This window comes from Microtus oregoni, unplaced genomic scaffold, assembly GCF_018167655.1.
Source record: "Microtus oregoni isolate MIOR12 unplaced genomic scaffold, Mior012 000037F_ref0000500, whole genome shotgun sequence".
In the NCBI taxonomy this organism is placed as follows: Eukaryota; Metazoa; Chordata; class Mammalia; order Rodentia; family Cricetidae; genus Microtus; species Microtus oregoni.
In genome coordinates this window covers 20,303,591-20,325,109 of record NW_024543096.1, presented here as the reverse complement: position 1 = coordinate 20,325,109, position 21,519 = coordinate 20,303,591, and the positions used below count along the sequence as shown (strand labels likewise).

Genomic DNA, 21,519 nt, shown 5'->3' with positions numbered 1-21,519 from the left:
ATGAATGTGAGGCACTCGCCACATGGGCTTCTCTATGTGTATATTAAATATCTCAGCACCCAAACCAAGAGGAAAGTAGTTGAAATGATAATTCTCTTATTTCATGTAACAATGAATTTCTTTTCTCAGAATTGTTAAAAGTACTTCTTTTGGCCTCTTTTATATTTACTTCTGTGACTATTATAAATGTTATAAAAACTATATAAAATACCTTTTGTAGGAAAATAAAATTAATAGAAATAATTCAGAGGTAGAAACCGAATCTTAGAATGCTGTACTGCTGGGCTCAGGTCCTCCTTTGTCATCCTCCAGAGTCTCCAGGGCCACTGTCATGGGACCAACATCACAGTCCACACCTTTATAATAGAAAAGAAGACTATCTTAGCTCAAAGTTAAGGTCATGCAAAATAAAAGCATTGACATACAAATTTGCAAAGGGACGACGAAAGATGGCCGTATTTAAGTTGAGATACGGAAGCTAGACTTTCTCACACATTGGTAGTAACCTTTGTAGAAAGTTAATGAAAATAAAAAGTTTCCAATGACCTAAATGTTCCACTTTTATGAATTTATTCAAGATAAAAACAATAACAACAACAGAATGATAGAGTGGGGAATTGAATAAATATTAAGGATTCCAGAAGTATATAGGTTTCACTTATATCTCTATACTATTCTGAATTTTTCTAAAAATGAAGCAAATGGCAGAATATACTGCATTTAAAAATAAATAATTTTAATTATTAATCATTAATAATGGTTTTACTAGATAAAAATAAATATCCATGGAGTCAACAAATAAATTTAATCATTAAAGCAATCTGTCTGCATCAAAATTTAAAATGATAATAATTTAAAAAGGAAAGAATAGGACTTGAACAATAAAGGGGGCTGTTTGAAAAATTAAAAGACAGTATGAGAGCTAAAGTTACCAGTAATTTCAAAAATGTGAAAAATGAGAAAGTTATGCTATATTTAATACTAATTATCAAACCTTAGTACTAGCCTGTTACATTGCTATACCTTTTATACTGATTAAGACAAGTTTGTTTAATACTGATTGTCTTCAAATATATTGCTTTCATTTATATTTATATAACATGAGATTATACAAAATATTTGATTTGCATGTTCTTTATCTATCAACCACAATAAAAGATTTAGTAAAATTTTTGCATTGTTAAAATAACAATTTCCTTTTCTACTCCCAGACTCTACGTGCTGCTGGCAAAACCTACATGATTTTCTTTGTTGTGGTGATCTTCCTGGGCTCCTTTTATCTGATAAACTTGATCCTGGCTGTGGTAGCCATGGCCTATGAGGAACAGAACCAGGCCAACATCGAGGAAGCTAAACAGAAAGAATTAGAATTTCAGCAGATGTTAGACCGACTCAAGAAAGAGCAGGAAGAAGCCGAGGTAAGTGTTTGTCACTACAAATATGAAGGCAGAGGAGAAACAGAGGTCCTTTCCATGTAGATTCTCCTGATTTCAGTAGACTATACTTGATGTTGGTAGAAAGGCCAAATAACAATTCCTGTATTCTGTGTGAATCGCATCCTTTTGTTTCTAATGTGCTTGAAGGAATGAGCTCTAAACAGAGCTAGAACGGACACTTATTATAATAATCTCCCAGTTCCATAGCAGATGTTCTGAGACATCACTTGTAATTCTACCACCCAGAATGCATCAGCATGACAGCTTCTAAGAATATAAAAATTGTGTCCATTCTCAGCAATAACAGCTTTTCCTTTGCAATTTCATGCACAGATAGCACATTCTGATTATTGCCCACCCTAATTCTCTCTTACTTTCCTCTCACACAATCGCCCTGCAATCGCAACCTACAAGTTCCTTTCCTACAACTATATCTTTTTTTCCTAACCTACTGAGTTTAATCAGGGCAGTCACTGTCCATGGATTTGCTACTATTCCCTTGAGCCCCATGAGCTAATCAGTGGGTACGAGACTGAAAACAACGTCTGCCTCTCCTCCAGAACCAATAAAAGCAACACATACACATAAGGCTGAAGGCCTCCTCACTCGTGGTTTTTAAACTTAGTTGATAGGAGCAGGCAAGGATTCCATCTTGTGAAGTGACCCTCATAATAGTAAGAAACTGTAACATGAAGTTTAGTCAACAATTTAGATTAAAACAAATGCTCATTAACTTTTGCTAATGTTATAAACATTCAGATTAAGACAGTCACAATAATGATTGTGATCACTTCTAAGTAAAGCACAGTGCGTGCTAGCTTTCTCTGCAAAGGCTTTAGTATTTCAGCTGTACAACTGTTTAGTAAATGCTTTAAAACCTGCCACGTGATTTGGTATAGTTAACCTCTTGAATGGCTCCAAAACTAGCCAGGCCAATAATCTGTGATATGGAGAAATACTGATGTACAGGTTTATGTAGTGCCACATATATTTAACATTAAAATGGTAAAATTAAGAAATATAACACATTTTCAAACTGTCCAAAAATGTATAATAGGATTATATCTTTGTGTCTTGACATTGTACTCATATATAAAATTATACATTTTTTGAGAAAATTTTGTAATGAGGAAAATGTTGATAAAATAATAGTGGGTGTAATGATAGACAGGATACAATCACAATTTAACTGTTAGACTAATACATAAATGACCTGGAGAAGTATAACCACAACTCCTTTCTGAGGGTAAGACTGAAAGTATCTTTCTGCTTTTCCTTTACATCTTTACATCTAGTTTCCTTAAATGATTTTCCTTTAGTCTTGAAATATTCACATCCACTCAAACCTATAACCTCATTTTTCCATTCTCTAACTCTCCCAGTCTACCTCTCCCAATTTCAAGTCAATTTTTGACAACCCTCTAAGTCTGATTAGTACTTCCCATAAGTGCTTGATTATGGGGTCATCCCCTGGACTATGGGTAAACTACCAATGGCCATACATACAAAGAAAAAAATGATTCTCCCTGTCCCAGGTGCCCCAACTGCCAGTAGCACTTCCATAAGGGGCATGGCCCAGAGAGTACCTGCCTACCTTCCTCATTCTTCCTGAATTTTGGTTAGTTTGCTCTTGTACAGGTCTCACGCAGGTAGCCTCAGTTGCTTTGAGTTCTTGAGTGTGATAGCCACATTGTGCCCAGAAGTCAACATTTCAAAGCTCTAATCCCTATTCTCTGGCTCTTGCCTTATTGTTGCCTCCTTTTCTGTGGTTTTCCCTGAGCCTGGCTGGGTGTAAGGAGGGAGGCTGATAGATGCTCCACTTAGGGCTGAATACTCAGTTTCTTGTTCTTAGTACTTAGAACAATCATGCATTCTTGCATTAACTGTTTCCCCCTGCAAAAATAAACTTCTATTACCAAGGCTGAGGACAGTCTAAATATGTGGGTATTGACATAAATACTTAGAAGACAACTTAGCAACGTGTCATTTAGCAAAATAACTAGGGAGTCATAAACCCTAGGATAAAACCCAGATGGAATTCTAATTTTATGTTTAGAACATAATTTATTATTTATTTATTTATTTATTCATTAGTGAGGTGGGATAGCTATCTTCTCTCCCTTGTAATTCAATTTCGAGATTTCATCAATCCCTTAAGATAAGAATCATTGACCTTATAATTTTTCTTGACACTTTATTTTCTTATTAACTTATTTCTATTTTCAGACATGCCACTCTCACTAAGCTATGGGGTTCCTGATTCCATGGGTCACCCTGAGTTGCTTACCTGATCTTCAAATCCATTATCTTAGCACACAGTTTATGTGAGTTTTATATCGCAAAAGTACCTGTAAAACTTCGACACATAGTACTTCAATTTATTTAATTCTAAGGAAGCTTACAACATGAAAGAGTTGCATTACAAAGGTACTGAAATTTATTATAATATGTGAGAGGAGAGACTATGCTTCACATGCTCATTGGTTATAATGCAACACAACACGGATTACTTCCTGGACAAGATTTGTAACTGAATGCCCAGTCTGGGTACCCTGAGACTTGTTTTTTTTTCAAGATTTGGAAATTACTTAAATGCTGGGATTGTCTTGGTTCAACAGGCCATTGCTGCAGCTGCAGCTGAGTACACGAGTATTGGGCGGAGCAGGATGACGGGTCTGTCGGAGAGCTCTTCAGAAACCTCTCGGCTGAGCTCCAAGAGTGCCAAGGACAGACGAAACAGAAGAAAGAAAAAGAACCAGAAGAAGATCTCCAGTGGCGAGGAAAAGGGCGACGACGAGAAACTGTCCAAGTCGGGATCGGAGGAAAGTATCAGGAAGAAAAGCTTCCATCTTGGTGTGGAAGGACATCACCGCTCCCGGGAGAAGAGGCTGTCTACCCCGAACCAGGTACTACCGGCGCCACCAGGCGAGGCTGCACAGCCAAAAGCCATTGCAAGGTTTAATGCTGGGGTCAGGGTTCAAGAGAGGAAAGGGACTTCACCATCACATTTTACCTAAAATGCTGCCTTTAGCTGGGTGTTTATGGAAAGAAGAGGGATGTATATGGTTTCTCAATTAAGTTGCCATTTTCATTTTCATAAAAAGCTATTGTTTCAGAATTGCTATATCTTCCTTAAGAAGCATTTTTCTAAAATAAAATGTTTCTGCAAACTACTATAGGAATGAAGAATGGTGTTTACAACACAGATTAATTCTTATGGTTGTATTTTGTCAATATTTTTAATACCTCACTCCTGATAAGAACAAGAGGAGAGAAGGAGAAAAGTGGGAGAGGGAGGGAGGGAGATAAGAAAAGAGAGAGGGAGGGAAAGCCATAATATAATCCTAAAAGTAGTTCCTCTATCTTTTTCTGTCCTGTAGACAAGCATGAACCAAAGTAGCAGGCAGCCAGTTTTGAATTTTGTCCATTCTTTTAATATCTTCACTCCAAGCACAGAAGCTTCTGGTTGACAAATAAATGAATTTCTTTCTTGTGGATTTTCCCTCTCACTATCCTGTTTTTCACACTGAAACCTCTACACTCTGGTTGGTCCCCCTGCAAGCCCATCAGATGAGCCGTGGGTCCAGAGCTACCAAACATTTACACACTCTACAACCCCATCTCAATTGTTGTCAAGACAAAAATATACTTATGGGTTTGATACTCCATTGAATAAACACTGAAGATCAAGAATCACATCTTATGCCGATCACAGATAGCTTTGACTTCACCTTCTCAGCTTCCTTTACTTTCCTGGATTGCTCATTTCCCATAACAGAGATGCTCACTGTTACCTAAAGATTTTTACACCTTCCCTTCCTCTATTACTTCGTACACATTGTCCCCCTTTTATTTATTTCTTTTTCTTTTCAAACTCTCTGTATAGCCAAGAACGACCTTAAACTTCTGACCTTATCCCTTCTACTTCTCCAGTGCTGGCATAGTAGGTATTGGTTACCACGGTTAATGCAGTGCTGGGATTTGAACTGAAGGCCTTATACAAACTAAGCGAGCATACTACCAACTTAGCTATGTCCCCAGCCCAGTCTGCTTCTTACTGATAACTTTCTTCATTAATTTCTTCTGACACAGTGGCACCTCACCTTCCACTATTTAGCTCAAGTACCCCACCCTCATAATCCTATACATCTTCCTCTGTCCTCTGCATCCCCTAATCTGGGGTTCCAGACATGGCCCGAGTTATCTGCCATTGTCATCTTCGCCATAGTTGGAAGTTTCCAGCTTCTGTTACTTAGGTGTGAAGCACAGACAGAAAAGACAGTCAGTCCTTGTCTGCAACAAGGTGCAGGCTAGGATAGGCAGCTAGAATCCTCATGGTACTAATGCAAGGAAAGACAAGAGGGAGTTTCTGCTTGTTCTGAGGCAAAACCCTTCCTTGTCTTACTCATTCTCCACTGTTCCCAGTGCCTGCCACTTGTCTTTAAAATAGCCAGCACTAACGTTTATTGAATTTAGTACTTCTAAATAATCTATCCTGTTTTCATTTATGAAATCAGTTTACAATGCAGAGGAGTCATATGAAGGGGACAGCTTTCCACTGTTCCCTTGGGAGCCACTCCCCCAACCGCCCCTCGCCGAACCCCGACATCACAATAGTCCCTGTCTCTTAATTTCCTTGACTACTATGTACTCTAAAGCATACCCAACTAGACTCCAGTCTATAAAATGATAGGTTCTCACACCTTATAGTGGATGAGTTTTAGTGCTAGAACTGGGGCAAGTCCTTTGCCAGGGTCTGGGAATAGATTCTTCTGATTGTTGCAGCCTTTTCTTTATCTTTTTCTTTCTTTTTTTTTCTCTAGAATTGATCTTTTTGTTGAATTGCTTTTCTTTTAAATACGATTCTTTTAAACATGCACAGCGTCGCTGGTCTCAGGCTAACGATTTGGTGGTAATTTCACAAAGTCTGCTCTTATTTGGAGCTCCAGAAAACACTTTCTGTCTTGTTTTTCTCATAGTCACCACTCAGCATTCGCGGCTCCTTGTTTTCTGCACGGCGCAGTAGCCGAACGAGTCTCTTCAGTTTCAAGGGTCGAGGAAGAGATCTCGGATCTGAGACAGAGTTCGCCGATGACGAGCATAGCATTTTTGGAGACAACGAGAGCAGACGGGGTTCACTATTTGTACCTCACAGGCCTCGGGAGCGACGAAGCAGTAACATCAGCCAGGCCAGTAGGTCCCCACAAATGCTGTCAGTGAACGGAAAGATGCACAGTGCGGTGGATTGCAATGGCGTGGTGTCGCTTGTTGACGGACCTACAGCCCTCATGGTCCCCAATGGACAGCTTCTTCCAGAGGTGATAATAGATAAGGCAACTTCCGACGACAGTGTAAGGATGTTTTCCATAGCTCAGGCATGCCTGGGCAATTACTCGTGCATCAGTCAGTCTCTCTGCTGGGGCGGGGGGGGGGGGGGGGGTGTCTGCTCTCTAGCCTGTGAATGGCTCTGTGTTTGGGGATGCCTTCTCTGTGAAAACACAGCTTTAATTCATAACTCAATCCCCACGAGTTAGGTGCTGCAACCACCTAATTAAAAGATATTTTATGGGGCTATCCAGATGGCTCAATGAGTAAGGGCCCTTGGCACAGCACGGAAGTCAGGCAACTCACAAAAGTAACCACTGTACAACTCTGGCTCCAAGGTTTCTAAATCCCTCTCCTGGCAGCTGTGGGTACTGCACTCACATGTGCATAACAACATAGACACAGATACACATAATTACAAACTTATACATAAATCTTAAGTTAACAATGATATTTTATGTCCCATGTTGGTAAAAGGATACATTTACTTATATTTGTGTTAAGATTACAGGCTGAAACCCATCACTTTAGAGAACATTTATGCCTACAACATATAGAGTAGGTTGAACTTATTAGTAGGCAGGCCTCACTTCTGTAAAGAAACAAGGATTCCTTGCCATCGACTTCTGTTTATTTCAGGTCACTTAATATATATTTATTGCAAGGGATTCTTACTTGAGTTGTTAATAACAAGAGTAACAACAGCAAACATACTCTTTAGCTTTTTAAACATCTGTATGAGAATATATAGTATTGTCAGCGCAAACAGAAGAAATAAGCCAGAATATTCTCATGGGATCATAGTTCAGGAGCAGCTCTGACATTTCCACAGAGGCCCTGTGTTTTAATTATATGTTCTTAACCTCCATCCCCACTGATTTTTTTTCCAGTTCCTGGGGTTTTCAGGATATGGCTCTTGTACACTGATTATGTTGTGTTGCATTAACAAATAGCAAGAGCTGTCACTAACGCAGCAAGTTTGATTCATAGACTACACACCTGTATGCTTGTGCTAGCAAACTGTGTAGTATTTGAAGTGAGAATAAAGTTCCATCAAAGTCATGGCCACATACACATTTCAGCTTGAAAAGAATGCATGTGCTCTGTGGTGACTTTGAAACGTCTATGCTTGCATGATACAGCTTAAGCCTTTCTGTTAAGATGGTGTTTCCTTGTGAAGTAGCATGTTACCTTCATATGAAATGACACCTAAGCTTTAGATTCCAATGATGTTTGTAATCTGTTAAATGCTATGCTATTTATGTCATATTTGCAGGAGATTTAACATTTTTTTAAAAAGAAATATTTTATTTAAGAATTGACTTTTTACCAGAGGAAAATCAAAACCACAAAACTAAAGGGCTAAGTTTACGAAACCTGAAGATTTGACCATCATAGAAGTCCGACATATGCACAGTTTACATGTGCACACCTACTATTGCATGACAAACAGTAAAATCTGTATGTTATAGACATGCCCATGTGAAAAAGAGTTGGTATAGGCAAACTCTTTTTTATTTGGGGCAAAAAGAGAGAATGGCAGAGAAAACACAGATTACATTCCCATACACATATATACAAGTGTGATTATGTATGCACAGCTATATTTTGATATTCATATATACATGACTATATACAACTTTGCATCTTTTTAATTATATAATTAGATGAATTATTAGCATATATGTATATTATACATATATTGATATATATGTGTTGGTAAAATTTTTGCTATCTATCACATAGCACATATAAGCTAATACCTGGTGCTGTAGGACTGTATAATTCTCTCTTTTTTTGGCTTTTTGAGACAAGATTTTTCGAGACAAGTTTTTGGGATTTAATTGTTTGACCAATTTTTTGGTTTGCTTGTTTGTTTGTTTGTTTGTTTGTTTTGGTTTTTCAAGACAGGGCTTCTCTGGGTAGCTTTGGTGCCTGTCCTGGAACTAACTCTTGTAGTCCAGGCTGGTCTCAAACTCACAGAGATCTGCCTGTCTCTGCCTCCCAAGTACTGGGATTAAAGGCGTGCGCCACCACCACCACTGGCTGGCTATATATATAGTATGTGGGTGTAATTTTTAGAAGACCAGTGCAGTATTTTTGTTTGTTTGTTTGTTTGTTTGTTAAGTCGGGTGGCATGCTTGAAAAACAAGCATTTTTGCTTAAAGAAGAATATGCCCGGCATGCCTCCATTCAAATTACTGCATGTCAGTGGCTTTTAGGGCTGTGGTTTTTAGCATGTGTTCACCTCTTTGAGGCAGAGCCTGTACTCTCCATGCTGCTAGTGTTGCCATCAGTCCGAAATATCTTTTTCAAACTGAGTCACTTAGCACTGTCCACCCAAAGTGTTATAAAGTCTTCTTTCAGCGATAAGAAAAAAATTCTCGAAGTAGTTTTCATTAATGTTGGTATCCCAACAGACAACGGAAATAGCAATGATGGAAGTTAGTGTTTGACCCTGCCCCTTTCTTCACACACCTCTACAGCCCTTGTCTGGTTGTTGTTGTGTATGGTTTTTTTTTCTTGGTAGATATTGGATTAAGTGGGATGTGCAGAGAGAACACAATAGTGCTGTAATGAGAAGAGCTATTTCTTACCCCTGAAGCAAGAGTAGAAGGCAAGATCTCTCCCTAGATGCATTTTACTTGTGATGGAAGCATTAGGTAGCCTTCCTCTTGCAAATATCTAGCAAGCAGCAGGGTCACCGTTTGAATCTAGTAGTCGAATCTCTGCTTATAAGCATTCATTACAGCTACCCAAGCAGGATTCCATTTCTACCTATGCTACATTAGACTTAGGTTCTTAAGAAGGCAATCAGTCACCTTTCCTCCCACTTCAGGGCACAACCAATCAAATGCGCAAGAAAAGACTTTCCAGTTCTTATTTCCTGTCTGAGGACATGCTGAATGACCCACACCTCAGGCAGAGAGCCATGAGCAGAGCAAGCATTCTAACCAACACTGTAGAAGGTATGTGATTAAAAAAAAAACTGAGCTTATGGGTTTTTAAATAAAATTAGTATAAACCATGATCACCTCTAAAGAGATTTGTGGAATTATTGACAGTAATTGGAAGCATATTAAAGGTGAAAGGGAACAACTAAAAAAAATGTTATTTTTATGAAAGGGAAGTTAAAACCTCAAGAGCATGTGAATTTATATGCCAGAGTATTCTATTAAACCTTTCAAAAGTGTTTCTTCATTCAAACAAGAAGCAGGTTACCTTAATCAATAAACATCACCAAAATTTATGTATATTTAAGTACAGTATGATTTTTAGTTATACAAATAATTTATGCATAATGTAAATGTAGTGTTATATATGTACATTTTTAATGAATGAAGTCACTTTCATGCAAAAAATAGTATTTAATCAATAGTAATGATAACCATTTGCTGAGAAGGTATGTGCACATGGGTATGTGTGTATTTGTAGGCTGACATTGAAGATATTCCTATATTGTTCGCCATATAACTTGGGGGACAGGGAGTCTCTCACTGAACCTGGACATCACTGATTCAACCAGACTAGCTGACCACCAAGTCTAATGGTTCTCCTGCCTCCACCTCCCCAGTGTTGGGATTACAAGCATGAACTTTAGTGCCCAGCTTTTTGTGTAGGTTCTAGGGATCAGAATTCAGGTCCTCATGACATGGCAAGAACTTGACCATCCGAGCCTTCTCCTCAACTAGTGTATATTTAACTGCGAGGTGCCCATATGTATTTGGTCGTTAATACCTTTTTTCTTCTTCAACTTACTTATACTTGTAGTACAAGACTTTTATGTAATCTCCTGGGCTTTCAAAGAAATAGCACTTTTATACAAAATTTAAACCATGACAAGTGTTTGAATATTAGATTTTATTGATGATTTCTAGTTGGTAGTGTATAAACTACATGATGAGTGATTTCATGTTTGTCGTTTTTTTCCAGAACTTGAAGAGTCTAGACAAAAATGTCCACCGTGGTGGTACAGATTTGCTCATACATTTTTGATCTGGAATTGTTCTCCATATTGGATAAAATTCAAGAAGTTCATCCATTTTATTGTTATGGATCCTTTTGTAGATCTTGCCATTACCATTTGCATAGTTCTAAACACATTGTTTATGGCTATGGAGCACCACCCAATGACTGACGAATTCAAAAATGTACTTGCCGTGGGGAATCTGGTGAGTTGTGTCCCCACAATCCTCTCCCTTGGGGTGTCAATCTTGCCATTTCCTTCTGGTTTTTAAACCTGTGGGTCTACAGCTAATTATACAGACATTGAACTTACCATATGAATCCAGCTACAAAATCAACCTTCTGATATTTATACACTATTTTAAGATACTTTTTCCAGTAGTGTTGGTTTCCATAAATAACAATATTATTTTCATATGTGTTAGCATTTCAGGACTTACAGTATCTTTTAACTGCCAAAATACCTAAACAAAAAAAAAAACATTTGAAAGTTTTAAATGTTTTTTGAAATGCATTTTATAATTGCATTGCTCTTCCTGAATATTCAACATTTTTTGAACCGCTTTGGGTGTATTGTTCTGAATTAATGCTGGTGAGGTGTCCAGACCTTTATAATTTCAAAGACCTCTGCTTGATTAAACCCAGATTTAATCTTTTATTAATTATGTCCATGAACAAATTCCAGAGTGTTCTGCATTAGATTTTTTCTTCTTTTTTTATTTTTTATTTTTTTTAGGCAAAAGGCAGAAGTATGTGCTTTCTAATTTCTGATGGAGTCCTAGGTCATGGAAATCAGTCTCCTTTCTGAGTTTATAATAACACATGAACTCAGAGGTCAACCTTTTCTCCCGTCTAACAACACAACAGCAAGTGGAGAACTCCCTGCTATTGCTCTTATAGTCCTTTTTATTTTTAATGGTCTTACCACTTCCCTTTGAACCATTTTTGTTCAGCTAAATTCTTTGAGGCAAACTGTGCCACAAGAAGGCCTAAGCAAAACTTTTTATGTTATATCTTTGAGTTTTCTGAGTCCTCTGTCATGAATTAATTGTTTTTAATAATACACGTTGCACATCAGTGCTTTAGGTATCTAACTTTATATGCCCCGTGTAGGTTAAACACTTTTCTTCTGCCCTTGTAAACCTTTAAATGTTGAGTCAACATGTTCTTTATAACTCTGTGAGCAGAAAGTATAAAAAGGAGAGAGGATCAAAATTTCAATATCTGAGTAGATATAATAGATAAATAGATATATGATATATAGATGACCAAATATATAAGTGATAGATACACAAATAGATGATTAGATAGAGACATAGTAGATAGATGATAGATAGAAAATAGAGTAAATGATAGGTAAATAAGCAATAATTATCAGACAGATAATAGATATAGATGATAAATGATGGAGAGATGATAGATAGATAGATAGATAGATAGATAGATAGATAGATAGATAGATAGACAGATGTAGTAACAGAATTATTAGGCAATTATCAAAAGCTCATGTCTCTGAAATTTTAAAAGATCCTTTTAAATGCTGTCTCTGATGATGAAAACTGACATGATAAGTAGAACTTTTAAAGTTTTCAATCTTTATATAAAAATTATAAGAAATATATGCCTTGCTTATAGAAAGAAACGAGGAAATTGCCACTTTTGAAGTGTCTAGCACATTGTATGGAACACAGTCACTACTTAGCTAATAGTCATTGTCACCATCAAGATGACTTTACTTTCCAATAACAGAAAAAATATTGTGTTTCATTTAGATCTTCACAGGGATCTTTGCAGCTGAAATGGTACTGAAGTTAATAGCCATGGATCCTTATGAGTATTTCCAAGTAGGGTGGAATATTTTTGACAGTCTAATTGTGACATTGAGTTTGGTAGAGCTTTTCCTCGCAGATGTGGAAGGATTATCAGTCCTGAGATCATTCCGATTGGTAAGTAGAAGCTAAAGATACTGCTGTATTCTGTAAGGAAGGGCTATCATGTTTGTTAAGGATTTCATTTGTTTTTTAATCTACATTATTATTATTTAAAATTTTTACAAGCTGAATCAAAGACAATATCAAATCTTACACTTAGCAAAATAAAATTCATTCATTTACAAATAAACTTAAAGCATTAGAATCTCATGTTTAATTAGGAACTTGAAATTATGTCCAGTTCTGTCTATGATGTATTCTAATATGATAGGAAAACTTTTAATCTAATATATAATGATACAATTCACAGTAAGAAGATTATGATTCTCAGAAATTTATGCATAATATATCCATAGCTTTATGGGTTTAGTAATTAAAGTTTAAATCATTATCACCCAAACAACTGTGCTGTCTAAAAAATATTAAAAGCATTAGAAAGTAAAATTAAGGTTGAGCTACCAATTCTAAAAGAACAAATACCATGCAAATAAGTTGCTTTCAGAATCATCAATGAAAACTACAACACTTTTTTCATAATATGCACTGCCATTATTATGGTAATAAGAAACTACAGAAATATTAAAAGACAGATAAAACAAACTATGGCCTTCAGCTAGACAATAATAACATGGAATGTAGATTGCAACATAAACTAAAAACAAAAATCAAGAGTAGAAACATTGAAAGCTGTTTTATAACTAATTCTAAACTTTGTTTTCAGCTACGAGTCTTCAAGTTGGCAAAATCCTGGCCCACACTGAATATGCTCATCAAGATCATTGGCAACTCAGTGGGCGCCCTGGGCAACCTGACACTTGTGTTGGCCATCATTGTCTTCATCTTCGCCGTGGTCGGCATGCAGCTGTTTGGAAAGAGCTACAAGGAGTGCGTCTGCAAGATCAACGAGGATTGCACACTCCCACGCTGGCACATGAATGACTTCTTCCACTCCTTCCTGATCGTGTTCCGGGTGCTGTGTGGAGAGTGGATAGAGACCATGTGGGACTGCATGGAGGTCGCGGGCCAGACCATGTGCCTTATTGTTTACATGATGGTCATGGTGATTGGCAACCTCGTGGTATGTAAGAGCTATTCATATACTTAAGTTTTCTATTACAATTATTTTCAGATGTTATTTTTGTAATTTTAAACTTTACTTTATAAACAAAGTAATATCTTTAATCCCCTTCACCAGAAAAACCTATATTTATATTTTTTAAACTTACCTCCTAGAAAAAGTCCTACATTATTCTCTCATTTTGATAGCTTTGTCATACAAATTAAGTTCTCTAACCTTTTAAAACATGAACTGTCTTCAAATATGAAGCTATAGTGGTAAATAATACATGATTAAAATTAATGATCCCAAGCTAACGGAGCAAAGCCAAAGAGAATATTGGTGATAGGGCCTCAATTCACAAAACTAGCAACTGGACCAACCTCAGAGTTCTTGCCCCTTCTGACCCATTGACTTAAAAATGGTTTCCATATTGCACAGTGATTACAAAGAATAAATAAAGAATAGTTTATGCCATATATACATCATGTGAAGTTCAAATTTTAGTGTCCATGCAAAGTTTTATATAAACATAGATATATTCATATGTGTTCTTAATAAAATACTAAAAAGATAACAGTTTAAAAGTACCTAAAAGTACTTAGCAAATACAAAATTGTTTTCTATGATTCTGTGTCAGCCAGGCTTTTTATTCCTGTAACAGACACCTGACATAAATGTTTAAAAATTGCTATCCATAATGGCAAGGCAGCATGTGGAGCCTAGCAGCTCACGGGATGTCAGCCAGGAAGCAGACAGCATTTTTAAGCTGTAATCTTTCTTCTCTTTCCCAATCTATTCCATTTCTCCCAGCCTATATAAAAATATGAGGTAGATAATTTGGGCTTGAAGACACTTAATATTTAATTGTAGCTCAGTTTTGTTTGTGACTCGCATTTAAAACTTTTAAATATACATACAATTTACATGTCTTCTGCCCTTGGTGAAAATCTAAAACTTGAAATTCACTTGGATACATAATTCAGAAATAAAAGGCAGGAATGACTTTGCTTTCAAAAAGACCTTGCTTCTAGGATACAGATTGCCCTGACCTCATTGGCCACTTCTTCCAGGACCTAAGTGATGCTCAATAAAGTCAGCCAATCAGTTTTATTGTCTTGTATGAATTGTGTTCAATGTGTTTAAAGCTTGACCTGAATGGTCAGGTACAATGAATGACAGTATAGTGGCAATAGTCTAATTTTCTTGCACACTTTGCTTCCCATGAAAGTAAGTAGCAATCAGAGGTGAGTTAAAAGAATGTTCGGGATCCATTAAAGGAATTTGGCTAGCTCACATGGCTGAACAGAAACAAATGGATAAATGACATGATGATCATGATGGGGGATGATTCTCTGCTCTTGTGACAATTCATCAGGAGCATTGCTGACCCTCTGCTGCCCATGCCCCCATGTCTGTATGCGGAGAGAGTTCTGACAAAAGCATTAAAAGGTGCTTCACTTTTTTGTCATTGTGGGTTTGTATTGTGACCTATATTTCTGAAAAGTGTACTTCTTTGTATTTCCCGTGTCCCTCTTCCCCCTCCCCCATCTACCCTGCTGTAGGTCTTGAACCTGTTTCTGGCATTATTACTGAGCTCCTTTAGTTCTGACAATCTTACAGCAATTGAAGAAGATACTGATGCAAACAACCTCCAGATCGCAGTGGCCAGGATCAAAAGAGGAATAAATTATGTGAAACGGACCCTACGTGAATTTCTCCTAAAATCATTTTCCAAAAAACCAAAGGGTTCCAAGGACACAAAGCGAGCAGTAGATCCAAACAACAGAAAAGACAACTATATCTCAAATCGGACACTCGCTGAGATAAGCAAAGATCACAATTTCCACAAAGAAAAGGATAAACTGAGCGGTTTTGGGAGCAGTATTGACAAAAGCTTTGTGGATGACAATGATTACCAGTCCTTTATTCATAATCCCAGCCTCACTGTGACTGTGCCAATTGCACCTGGGGAATCTGATTTGGAAAACATGAACACTGAAGAACTTAGTAGTGACTCAGATAGTGACTACAGCAAAGAGGTAAGGTCACCTTACATATATTGTTGCCCTAGCAGTTTGCAGATGTACTAATATTTGAGATGTCTGGTGCTCTCTGATCTAACGTTGGATATGCCGAGAGAGAGAGACTGTGTGTGTGTCATTACAAACAGCTTGCTGACCGTTTGCATAATATTTTCTTGCTCCTTTTTAATAACTCATTTAATCCAGTTTAGCTAACAGCTGCACTTCCCATCCTCCATTGCTTTCTTGTGGCCACAGCCTTCGTCTACACCCTAAGATTGCCTTGTCATCTCGATCACTCTTACCTGTACACTCCCTACCTGTCAATTCCAACTAGTCCCTCTGCCTCATGTCTCATGTAATCTGTGTATGAAAACTAATTTCAGTTCAGTCCACTCCTAATCATGTGCTTCCCGTGGTAGAGTTTCTGAAGTCTCCTGAAGTGTGCATTACATGTAAGGTTTCACACTAAAGACTGAAGCAGCTTTGACCACCACTACTTCCTCCCAGTCTCCTCCCAAGCCTCCTGAAAACAAGTAACTTTCCCTGTAAGCTGTAAGCATTTTATATCTGTGTTACTTTGCTTGAGATTTCCTTCTGTGGACAAACTCTGCATAAATGTTTAAAATTTGAATCTAAATTCTTCTATTAAGTCATTAGCTCCTAAATCCCAGCTTCCGTGAGTGCATACAAAGCTCTCCAAACACCTGTTGAGTTTTTCCTAATTTCTGCTCTAGCTGGCAGAAACTCATCTAATTTTGAGTCCTATATAATTTTATGCCTCTCTCTTGATTTATTATTTAGATTTGGGGTTTTATTTCTGGGGGAATTTTGGGATACATTAAATGGTGGTGTTGTCTCCCCAAACAAGATGGACATACATCTTTTGAGGAATGACAGCTGAAGTTATCTCTGTATTCCTAGTGAGTCAGAAATCTGGCTTTGGTCCACTATGAAAACCCTGGGTTCTTTTGCTCCAGTTTTTCTAGATTAAAATGTTCCTGGGCTGACTTTGCAGTCTCTGCCTTGTTTTTCAGTTAGGAGCTAAGGAACACAGACCACATTTGTCTGAAGTACATCCCTCTTACTTGCACACCTCTCCTCTAATGGCCGCCATCTCTAACTCCACCTTCCCCTTCCAGATTCCCAGTAGTTTTTTTCCCTCCCTTGGAATTGTATTCATTTTCTACCCTTAAATGTCTTTGAGATAATGATCAACATGTTCCTAGTGAGGGCTGATGACGCTAAGCAGACTGTACCTACTGCAAAAGTAGCTCTAGTTCCACATCAAATATTTCACCAGTTCCCTATTTCAAAAATCTACATTTTGACCAAAGGGATGAAACACGTCTCCCTCTTGCTTTCATTTCCCCAAAGCTCTGCTCTTTGTGGGCTATGTGTTATTTCCAGTATATTTCATGAAGACATTTCTATCCTTTCTTGTGTCACCTCTCACACAAGCAGGTTTGCTGGCAGAGGCAAACAATTAAATGAGTACAACATTCAAGTCAAAATATTCCATAGAGAAACATCTTTCCAAGGAATGACTCAGCAAAGTATCTTCATCAGTTCTGACTAAATTACTGTCAATAAAAGGGCATATTTCTCTAAAAACCCAGTTTCCCTCTGAGACAGAAAAGACATACGATCATCTACAGTGTACTTAGCAGAATAACACGGCCACTGCCTCTCGAAATGCAGACACTGGATTGATAGTTCTCACTCAGACTGCTGGGCTGTTGCAAGCCCTACATGTACTCCGGGAGCGTTCACACACTGCACAGATGTTTCCCATCAGCAATGAATTGCTTCCTCTTTAGAAATCTCAGACGAAGCGTGGGATGAAGCCATTTGCTCGATAAATACATATTTCAATTTACTATCCTCCAGGAATTGTTCTGCACTGCTGAGAGAGAGAAAAATCTTACTTTCTTTCAGCCATGAAACCCTACTGTGTGGTTTAAGCAGCAAGTTAAAATATAAAGAGCTCTGGGTGAAGATATGTTAGTGATTTACTAACCGTCTAGAGCTTCAGAAACACACTCAGGGACTCAGGTCATATTCCTTAACAGTTCTTGACTCCAGAGTTCTGGATTCAAGATGCGGCAGAGCCAACTTCAATCTGAAAGCACTAGAGTAAGACCCCACCAATGCTACTGCTTCTACGCCATCTGGTGGTGGAAAGCAATCTCGTTCAGGAGCAGCTCCACCGCCTACTTCTGCCATGATGTCTCTGTCTTCTGCCCTCTGTAATTACTCGAGACCCACAGTTTTAACCTCATCTAACAAGACCACATGTTGTTAAAGATTATTCCAAACAAAGGAGCACCCGAAGGGGTTCAAAAACTACACCAAATTAGAGTATATGAAGCTTAAAGATAAGGAACTGTAAATATTTAACCATTTTCATATCTTAAAATTCAGTTTCATATATGTCAATAAAACAAAGAAAAAATTTTAAAATTACATTATTCTACAAGTATTATATTCATTTTAGTTGCCTAAACACTATGCAACTAAATGAAATTATTTCATCCAGTACTTGAAGTCATGTACAAAAGGGATCGAGTTTATTATTTTCTATGACTATGTACTTAGCATTCAGACAGGTATAATTCTTTCTTTCATAAATTATAGTCATTAAATATTTTGACCCTTTTAAATATTTGATTTTCAAATTGACCTTAAAAGTTCATGTACACTAAGTAACCATTGATTAAAATAGTAATATCATTTTAATCTGACAGTTTGCAGTTGTGATAATATGCAGGCCATTGCTACCTTGGCAGACTAAACATATTCTATACCAGATCCTGTCGTATCCCTTTGAGGGCCCTGAAAATAATTGATGTATGTCTTAAGGCTGGAGAAGGTGGTCCATGAGCCAAACCCTGGCACACAGGGGTAAATTCACTAGCCGACTGTGCCACAGAAGGAAATCGCAGGCCAATAACAAAGCGTTCATATCCCTTACCTCACCCTCCCACTTACCCTCCACTCACTCATCTCTTCAGTATTTATTACTGTAAATCTGAAAGCCATCATCTCTAAAGGAAACATGAGGTGCATACCTGATATGAAATGCATGCACTTGATTGATCTGATAAAAAGTTACTTAAATTTTATGTAATCAAAGTTAAATCTTTTATACCAACTTACCGTAATGGTTTTTAAATTGTTCTTGTTTGTATCTCTTTAGATTTTATCGAATTTTTTTCGCATTCTCTCATTAAAGGGCAGTTTTTATTTTCACTTAGTATTGAACTTTGTAAAGTATTATCGTTCTCACCAGAAAAGCTCTTACTGGCTAAATTTCATTGTTTGTTAGCTCCTATTAGAGGGCTTGACTCTGCTCTTTTCGCTTAAGGTTCCTAAAGGAAATCACGCTTCTAGAAAATTAGACTTCGATCATTTCTTTTTCTCAGTTCCAAACGCTTTGAAAAATCTTTCCATCTTTATTGGACAATGAAATTTTTTGGTCTGAAATATCTAACTTCCATAGGTTTGGAGTATTATTTTCCCTCTGTGATGTCGAAACTCTTGAAGCTAGTTAAACATGACAACTAAAAGTTAGTGGTCAGATGCTTACTTTAAGAGTAGTGTTCTCACATTACATACTATTACTCACACCCAGCCCACAGTGTATATAATCTGTTGTTAAAGCATTGCTTGTATTGAAGGGCAAATTAAAAAATTGCTTAGTATATAATAGTGTAAGTATTCATTTTCTGAATAAGAGAACTGTAAAACTTGTTTTTATCTCTACTTCAGTGACATTTATTTATTTTTTTATTGTGTTTCAAATATAATACCTAATGGTGAACCCACAGCATGTATTTCAGACAAATGCTAAGTTTCTCCTTGCAGGTTTAAGCCCTTACACACTTTACGTCACAGCTGACTGCTTCCTCATGCTGCCTTTCTCAGCTTCAGAACCTAACCTTCTCCCTTCTGCAGGGGTAAAACCACAGTGGAACTCCCCAGGATGCAGCTCTGTGCTTTAACTACGCAGAGACACTTGTGACCACTTTTACACAGGTTACCTAAAACCTCATACATATACGATGTTTCTTCAGTGTCTTGCATGCTGCTCAGCTACAAAATCTTTCTGTCTGACCCATTGCAAGAAAATAGAAAAGTAGACAATTGTTGCATCGACGAATCTATGTCACAGCATGTCACTGGGGTTATTCCATCATTTTTTGTGACTTTCTTGATTACTTTTGGTATATCTTTCATGTTCTGAACTGATTTCAAGTGCATGATCTATATGATGCTATGGGATGGATTATAAAAGTAAGATACCATAGTAAATGACCTTTTAAATCATATTTATCACAAAATCACTGCCAGCTTATAAACTGAGTGTATAAACAGTTTTATTGAACTAAAATTTAATGGGAGGAATATTTTAGACATTAACACTAAAAGCATATAGAAAAGGACCATTTTTTCTAGCCCTGTATTCACAGATAGGAAAATGAAGACTCAGCATTTGGCTGCGTTCAGAGTGTATATCCAGGAAAGTAAGAGTACAGCTGACGAACCCAACATCTAAGTTTAAATTTTGAGTAATTTTAAAATGATTTAGCAATTACTAGTACTTTATTTTTTATAATCAATTCAAAACCTTAGATTAGACATGTTTATTCATTTTTAAACGCAATCAAGTAAATGTTAATGAGCTATGCCTCCCAAGGAGAAATAAGTGTTTGAAATGTGTCGTTTAATTCCAGAAGTAGTATCACCTACTAATGAAAGTCCGTTTCTGCTTCTACACAGAGCTGCCTCTGCTTCCAGTTTTAAAAAGAAATAAGTGGGCACTTCAGCTCTATTTTGGTGAGACAGAGACACTTTTGCTAAGGTTATGAACAATAACATAGGTTGCTTTATCTAAATTCTCTAAAACTTATATTTCAAAAATAAATTGTTCTGACATCAAGAAAAATTTTTTAGTTTTAGTATAATCTTTGAAAGACTGAGTAATAAAGCCATATTAAGAATCTTGCCTATTTTATAATCCAGTTCATATTTCTACTTTCTCTGTCATGTCGTATTATTTGTTGTCTATTGTGCAGTGAAGAAAGCAAAGTGTTATCCTGCAACAGTCACATTCTAGGAGCAAGGACACTAACAATTTACAAGGAAAAAGGAAAAAATATAAACAAAAACTCTGATATTTTAGTGTCCTGTATATGTGAAGTTATTGTTTATAGTTAAAAGAAATGTTTTCCTTTTCTCAATTGCTAGTGATTTGAATTCAATGATCTTAAAGAAAACTGTTTCACAATGCAATAAATATCCTTCAATTAGATCATGAATAAAATATGCATGTATAAAGTAGCACTTATATAGATATAGTAGAGCACACGGTATTTCAAAAATTTTCAGAAACGCACTTAAATGTACTTATATATGTACACATAAATATATATGTTGCTTACATATATGTTTATATTGTGAATTCATAAATTTTTGCCAAACTAATGTTATAGAAGATTCAGTACATATCAAGAAATTATATTCCTGGGGATGGAGAGGTGACTCGGTGGTTAAGAGTGCTTACTTCTCTTCTAGAGGGTCTCTGCTCAGTTCCAAGCACCCATGTCAGGTTTCTTATAGCTGCCTACAACTCAGCTTGGGGAATTCGATGCCCTGGTTCTGGTCTCCGAAAGCATTACACTAATATACTAATACAGACACACTTAAATACACATAGAATAATGGTTCAAACTGTTGACAAAGTAAAAACAGAGCTTTTCACTTTCACAGGGTGATTT

General features: G+C 37.0%; 1 protein-coding gene and 1 long non-coding RNA gene across 3 annotated transcripts in view; one reads left to right on the top strand and one right to left on the bottom strand.

Moving 5' to 3' along the window:
• LOC121433146 overlaps window positions 1-21,519 on the bottom strand; it is a 106,231-nt gene that overhangs the window by 36,330 nt on the left and 48,382 nt on the right. For both annotated transcript variants that reach the window (XR_005972287.1, XR_005972286.1), the window contains exons 2-3: window positions 1,239-1,350; window positions 212-356 (exon numbers count right to left, since the gene is read on the bottom strand). This is a non-coding gene — a long non-coding RNA (uncharacterized LOC121433146). The remainder of the gene's footprint in view (window positions 1-211; window positions 357-1,238; window positions 1,351-21,519) is intronic.
• The window catches only part of Scn9a (sodium voltage-gated channel alpha subunit 9), a 125,564-nt gene that overhangs the window by 79,775 nt on the left and 24,270 nt on the right, over window positions 1-21,519 (top strand). The window contains exons 10-17 of the mRNA XM_041631406.1: window positions 1,212-1,418; window positions 4,055-4,342; window positions 6,416-6,787; window positions 9,601-9,730; window positions 10,695-10,933; window positions 12,500-12,673; window positions 13,380-13,736; window positions 15,281-15,757. Coding sequence (XP_041487340.1) covers window positions 1,212-1,418; window positions 4,055-4,342; window positions 6,416-6,787; window positions 9,601-9,730; window positions 10,695-10,933; window positions 12,500-12,673; window positions 13,380-13,736; window positions 15,281-15,757 — 2,244 coding nt within the window. The remainder of the gene's footprint in view (window positions 1-1,211; window positions 1,419-4,054; window positions 4,343-6,415; window positions 6,788-9,600; window positions 9,731-10,694; window positions 10,934-12,499; window positions 12,674-13,379; window positions 13,737-15,280; window positions 15,758-21,519) is intronic.